Source organism: Vigna umbellata, chromosome 7 (assembly GCF_029865625.1).
Source record: "Vigna umbellata cultivar VRB3 chromosome 7, Vumbellata_1.0, whole genome shotgun sequence".
In the NCBI taxonomy this organism is placed as follows: Eukaryota; Viridiplantae; Streptophyta; class Magnoliopsida; order Fabales; family Fabaceae; genus Vigna; species Vigna umbellata.
Window position 1 is genome coordinate 31,309,862 of NC_142171.1, and position 6,196 is coordinate 31,316,057.

At 37.9% G+C, this 6,196-nt stretch overlaps 1 protein-coding gene across 1 annotated transcript; it reads right to left on the bottom strand.

Annotated features, from left to right (window-relative positions):
- Positions 1 to 2,714: 2,714 nt before the first annotated feature.
- LOC124849207 (bidirectional sugar transporter SWEET4-like) lies at positions 2,715 to 5,404 on the bottom strand. Its single transcript, XM_047327108.2, has 6 exons — positions 5,161 to 5,404; positions 3,975 to 4,031; positions 3,823 to 3,859; positions 3,361 to 3,739; positions 3,151 to 3,270; positions 2,715 to 3,025 (listed from the first exon to the last, which is right to left on the bottom strand). Exons 1-6 carry the CDS (start codon positions 5,402 to 5,404, stop codon positions 2,825 to 2,827), a joined length of 1,038 nt encoding a protein of 345 aa, XP_047183064.2. The 3' UTR covers positions 2,715 to 2,824.
- Between the last annotated feature and the right edge of the window lie 792 nt (positions 5,405 to 6,196).

Consider the following 6,196-nt stretch of genomic DNA (forward strand, 5'->3'; position numbering starts at 1 on the left):
CAAAGCCCTCCTCAATGAGCTAGTTCTTAATAGAACTCGAGGCAATAGTTCAAGGGCTTGTGGATCAAGGTCTAAAAGATCCCTAAGGAACATGATATACGGGAGTCAAGATAAGGCAGTAAAAATGAGCATTTCTTTTCAATCCCGAAGGGTGGCTTATGGTTGTTAAAGAAGTAGGCTCTAACAAAGAATCATTCTTCCTTTTTTTATTTAAAAGAATGCTCATTAAGGAGATCTCTATCTTTAGGAATATTGAAGATATAAAGGAATGTATCTTTAATTCGTGGATAAAGTAGATATCTGGATCAACCACCAAAGCTCACGAGTCTGAAAAGCAAACATATGAGTTAATGCTTATAAGGGCAAGAAGAGACTTGGATAAGTCCACGGAGAACATTGAAGGAAGAGCACAAAAGTCATAAGTCCACCAACACTTATCTAGGAAACATAAGGAAAAATAAGCAAGGTGATCCATCGAAGAAATTAGAGAAACTATATAGAACAAAAGTCAACCACACAAGCTCGCGGTAGAGAAATCAAGATGGGAAGCTATCTCTACAAGCTGCAGAAGAAGATCCGAACTAAGCTATGGAGAAATAGGTATGAGCTTCATTCCTTCTCTCAACATTAAATTACCTCATAAAATATTATAACTTCCTATAAACATGTTAAATATGTTATAATGGATGCACATGTTATCATTCTATTAGGATTCATAGAGAATTTAATGTATGAAGGAATATATGTATAGCATACTACATTTAATTTGGAGAACTATGTTGAAACTCTCCAAACAATGTAGGAACATCTGATTGACATAACACCCATAGTGAACCATTAGGATAGAGAAAATACATAGGATATTAATTTTCTAGACAGAATATTCTAGGAATTAATTAGGATCAGGAAGTCCCTAAATAGATACGGCTAGGACAAAATCTAGGAAATGTAGTGGAGGATGAAATATTAGGCCCATAAGCTAAACCACGGTTAACCTCTTCACCATTCTCTAATCTACCTACTTCTCGCTAAGGCGAAACAAAAGGCACACCTAAACTTTACTTTGAAGCAAACACGAAGAAGCTTACATTAAAAAAAAGGAGAAAAAACAAATCAAAATTAGAGGACATCCTAAGGATAAGAATAAAACTTAATTAGGTAAATACAAAAAAATGTTGAGAGATGAGACATGAAGACAACAGGTATGAAGAAAGAGAGAAAAATTACAGAAGGAGGTGTTGGTGTTGAAGTGGGAGGAGGGTGCTTGGAGAAGGGTTTGGGAGTGTCGGAGTTTGAAATGCGGTTGAGAAGGACAAAAACAAAGTGGGGTGCTTTGTTGCATAAGGATTGCCTTTTTCCCATTTTCACTTACGGAACTCGAATCTTGGTATTTTCATAAACATGGGATTTTCGTCCACGACGTATGGGAGATGACGATGGAATAGTGTTGAGGATGTGAGAAAGCGATGGCGTCGACAACATAGAGGCGATGACATCGACAGCATGGAGGTAATGGCTCATAGGAATGTGTGAAAACAAAGAAAAGAGAGGTGCTTTGAAAATGAACTGAAACCTTCAAATGAACTGAAAAAAGAAAACTAGAATTAGGGATTTACACCTACTATGAATGGTAAGGAATCAATAATTATAGTAGAGTCTTATTATGATAGGTCTTCTAAAACCTATTATAATATGTTCTGATCATAATGAATATCAATTATGCCACCGCGCCTAACTTACTATGATAGGTGGTTTTTACCTATCATAATACATGTTACTTTTATTACGAAAATGTCACTGCTACATTTATTATGATCTAAAGTACGTCATAATATCTTTGAATTTTATTACGAAAATGTTACTGTTCAATGTATTATGACAGGTCGATTTCACCTGTCATAGTAAGCCGTCATGGAAACCTTATTTTCCACCAGTGATAAGTAAACTTAGAGATAAAGAAGCATGACTTGTATAAGTGGCGCTTGGAACTTAAACAAAATGTTTCAAGATTAAAGAAAGGGTTGCAAGTTGATAAAAATCTTAGAATTACACTGAAAGTGCAAGATGAGTTGTGACAACTTGTAATCGATGAGAAGATTGGTGTGAAGTAGGCATCATAATTGTCTTATCTCTCTAGAAGAGTTCGACTTATTGACATGAACATGATTAATAACAACTAGGCCATTGAAAAAAAATATAGAACAAGTCAACCACTGTGATAACAAAGAACCTAGTGTATAAAAGGAAGAAACACATTGATGTGAGAATTTTCGCTTAATCCAAAAACAAGTAAAAGAAAGTAAAGAGGAGTTAGTACAATAAGTTTGTTCACTTTTTGTATTGGACTGCCAACCTCCGCTTTCTCCAATATTTCATGCACATCCTAAACAAAATATGGCTAGGTCACAAATCAATAAAAGGTGAATTAGTTGTTTAAAAACTTTTTTTTGCCTATTAACAAATTCTATGAAAATTCTTTCTTATGTTTGCTTGTAATCTTTTAAAAAAAATATATAATAGATAAAGTTGGAAAGATCGCCTAGTAGATTTTAGGCTAATTTTGGATCTCTCCAAGTTACAACAAATATCAATAACTTAGACTTTACATTTTTAATTTTTTTTTTCTACACCAGTGTTCTGTAAATTTGTAATGTGAAATGGTAACAATCTAATTGAAAATTAGGAAGAGAATTGAAAATTTTGAGGTTGAAAATTATATATTATAAGGTGACTATATCTAATGATAAGACCGAGCTTCAGTTGGTAAAAGAGTACATCCATATGCATGACCATGAATCATTAGGCAACATGGATGAAGCTGAAATTAAAAACCATCGGGAAAAACATAAATCCCGTTGATATTGTTAGGATCTTGATCATTGTTACCGACCACCACCTCTGAGAGATTCACCTCTCCTACCCCTTTGGCATTCCTTCCTTCTATCTGCCTCTTAGTGGAGTTGTAATAGGTTGCGTACAGAATTAGTTGTGCCACAGAAAATGTTGTCCCGATCCCATTTGGTATCTGAATATTATTTACACAACACAACAACGGGTTAAGTTAAATGTTGTATTGAATGTGTAGAGGGAAGATGAAGAAATGCATGAAAGGAAGGAAAAGGGTTTGTTAGTGATTTTTTTTAAACTTACAGCCATGAAAGGATCAAAAGGGATGAGAGAATATGCAGTCCAAGACACACCATTGCCAAAGGACGCTAGAGAGAGGGAAAATGGCATGTACTTAACGCTTTTGGTCCTCATCACCAGTTTCTGCAACCCCATTACACATTAACTTGTTAACACATGCAGACTTTGAAGCTAAGAACAAGGAAAGAAAAGTGTTGAGAAAGGATGCGTGACCATGACAGACAAGGGCGAAGCGTACATGGCAACGTTGAAGATGACGCAGACGGTTCCAACAACAGCAGAACGTTTTTCGACATCATGAATGGTAGTGAAGGTGAGAATGGAGAGAAGCGTGAGGAAGAGGAGTTGCAAGAAGAGGCAAAGGAAGAGGGTGAGCCTCTTGGTGCGATTAGAGTAGAAGAAGAACAGGGTGATATAGATCATCTCAATCACGCATCCTCCACCATTGATGCTCACTACCAGCAAGCTGTGAGGGTGCACCATTGGTAGGCCATACAAAGTCCAAACCATGCAGTTCATCAGTGTGGCCATGTATGGCACTGCTGAGTACTCCTCCACTGATCCCTTTTTCCGTATCTCCAGAAATGTTGGCCTGCAATATCATAACGTGTTACTCAAATCCATGGCCACCTAAACACACAAATCTGAGGGAGACAAAGGGATAGATTAGTTTACACTGGAGACAAGAAAAGGCACCCCGAAATGATGTTTCCTGATTGCGGGAAAAAATGAGAAAGTTAAATCACATACATGATATATTAGTGTTCTATATTTTTGCTTATATAATGAAGTTCAGAAAGTGATCAAGTTGAGTTCCTCGCACATACCTATGATGCCAACCACTGTTCGAACAATATCTGCAGTAACCATGTTTCTTTTCCAAACTAAGAGGTGAAACGTGAATACTAATATGATATTGGTAATGGTATGAATGAATTAAGAGAATAGACTGCATTTTAGTTGAGTGGAAAAAGTTTGGTAGATCATGTTTGTGACATGAGTTGGTAGAACAAGTTCTCATGTTAACAGGAACAATTAGATTAGAGTGAGATTTGACACATGGGTGACAGTTCACTATTTATCTCTTTTTAGGAACAACTTGTATAAACACTTTTCAATTTTCCTATACTTTTAAGATAAAAGAAAAAATATAAAATTTAATAGAAAATGAGGTTTTTGGCATTATCCACTCTGTATATGTTATTTTACTCTTTATTATCTATTTTTTTCTTATAAATATAAAATTTCATTTTTATTAATGATTATATTATTTTTAAAAGTGAGTTGTGAGAGATTGTCAAAACATAATTTATTTATTTTTATCTTAATATATAATTATGTTAAATACTTTTTTCTAATCTTGGAATTCAAACTCAAACCATTGTATACTTTGTTTAATCATAAATTTGGTGTTAAAGTATTAATTTAATCTTAGTCTAAAGAAATAAGAAACACTACAAGAAAACTGGGTTTTAACAGCTGAAAGTTAAAAGTGGACTTTATCAGAGTGGGTCAAACTTATTCTAAAATGTCACTAAATTCAAATTGGCTGATTTTATGCACCATAATCCTACTAAGCTCAATAATAAAAAAAAAAACTCCAGACTATGTTGATTCTCGGAGTTGTGAGAATGAGAAGATCTTCATAACTTATCACTTATCCTACGGATAGGAAGTTGGTGTTCGCATCATTTCTGCCGATAAGGAGATTGAACACTGGTGGATAGGAATACTAGTACAAAATGTGTCTTTAAACTCGCACAATAGACATCTGTCTAAACCAAATCGGTGTATATCCAAACGCGGTGGCAAATCCGCAATTATGGAGACCTTATAGGCCTCGATTCATACAGAACCGGTGCATAACGCTGATACAACTTCGGTTGCACAGGGAACCGGTGCCTAAACATCACCTACCATGCCACCTTTTCGTCTAAAACGGTTAGAAAACTGTGTGAAAAGGTGATACTGCCTCGGGTTCTATCAGAACCGAAGCAGAAACGCCTGACTCACCTGCAAAACACCTGCAACACATCAAGTCAGTCAAGTCAGCAACCCCTTTTGAGCGTTCTGACCAGGAGAAACAACCGCGGGTTGCTTTGGAACCGAAGTCAAAAGGCTTTGAGGCCTCGGTTATCTGAAGAACCGAGGCATATAAACTTGTTTTTTGTGTTTCTGCTTCCACTATAAGCTTCGGGTCTTTGAATAAGCGAGGTCGTAGTTTGATATTGCTTTGGTTGTTCTTTCGTAGGTTCATATTCAGATTTCACTGTCTATCTTCCTTGCAGTTTCGTCTTTTCTCTCTCGCACTTTCTTCATCTCCGCTGGTGCTCCCTGCCGTCGCTATCGCTGCCTCCGGTTATTTCTCCAATGACTCGACGGTGCCTCCACTTCTCTCGAGCTAAGGGCTGTGCACTTCCTCCATTTCATTCTCCTCTCTGCCCCAAAATGAACTCTTCTTCCACACGCTTCTTTCCCCATTTCGTTCTCCTCTCTGCCCCAAAATGAAGCACTTCATTCTTCTTCCACTCGCTACTACGGCCACCACAGCCGCCTCTCCTAGCTCCGCCAAAACCCGCCCAAAGAAAATGACCCTCCCTCCGATCCCAATCTCATCGTTCCTTCCCCCGCTAAGTTCAAGAGTCCCTTGCCTCCTAGACCCCCCGCTTCCAACCCTCTCAAGCGAAAGCTCACCATGGCTGCTGATGCCCTAACCGACAATTCCCTCCCCGCATCCTCTGATTCCGGCATCAAGGTTGCTTTCACCTATTACTCTTTTCGATCTGACTTCCCTTTCTCGCTTCTTGCCTTTTTTGCAGGTTATTGTGAGGATGATTCCTTTCTCGCTTATGGGGTTTTCTTCTTCTTCTCCTTCATCCTAGTTCGAATTTGCGAATGCTGGTGGCACGAGGAGGCAACAACGACATTTCGGGTGGAGGCTCGTCGTTGAGCAAGGAGGCGTCCTTTCCTTCCTTATTCCTGGTTCGTTCACGCATGGAGGGGAAGCGATTTGGAGGCACCGTGGTCACGAAAAAGCGTCTCCGCGGCG

What these genes read in the sequence shown, in the direction of transcription:
- LOC124849207 (XM_047327108.2), bottom strand. Translation starts at nt 5,404, where the DNA reads ATGAACCTACGAAAGAACAACCAAAGCAATATCAAACTACGACCTCGC. An exon ending in GTGTTGCAGGTGTTTTGCAG is followed by an intron (nt 4,032 to 5,160) that starts GTGAGTCAGGCG and finishes TTCACCTCTTAG; the next exon opens with TTTGGAAAAGAAACATGGTT. An exon ending in CTTTTGATCCTTTCATGGCT is followed by an intron (nt 3,026 to 3,150) that starts GTAAGTTTAAAA and finishes AATAATATTCAG; the next exon opens with ATACCAAATGGGATCGGGAC.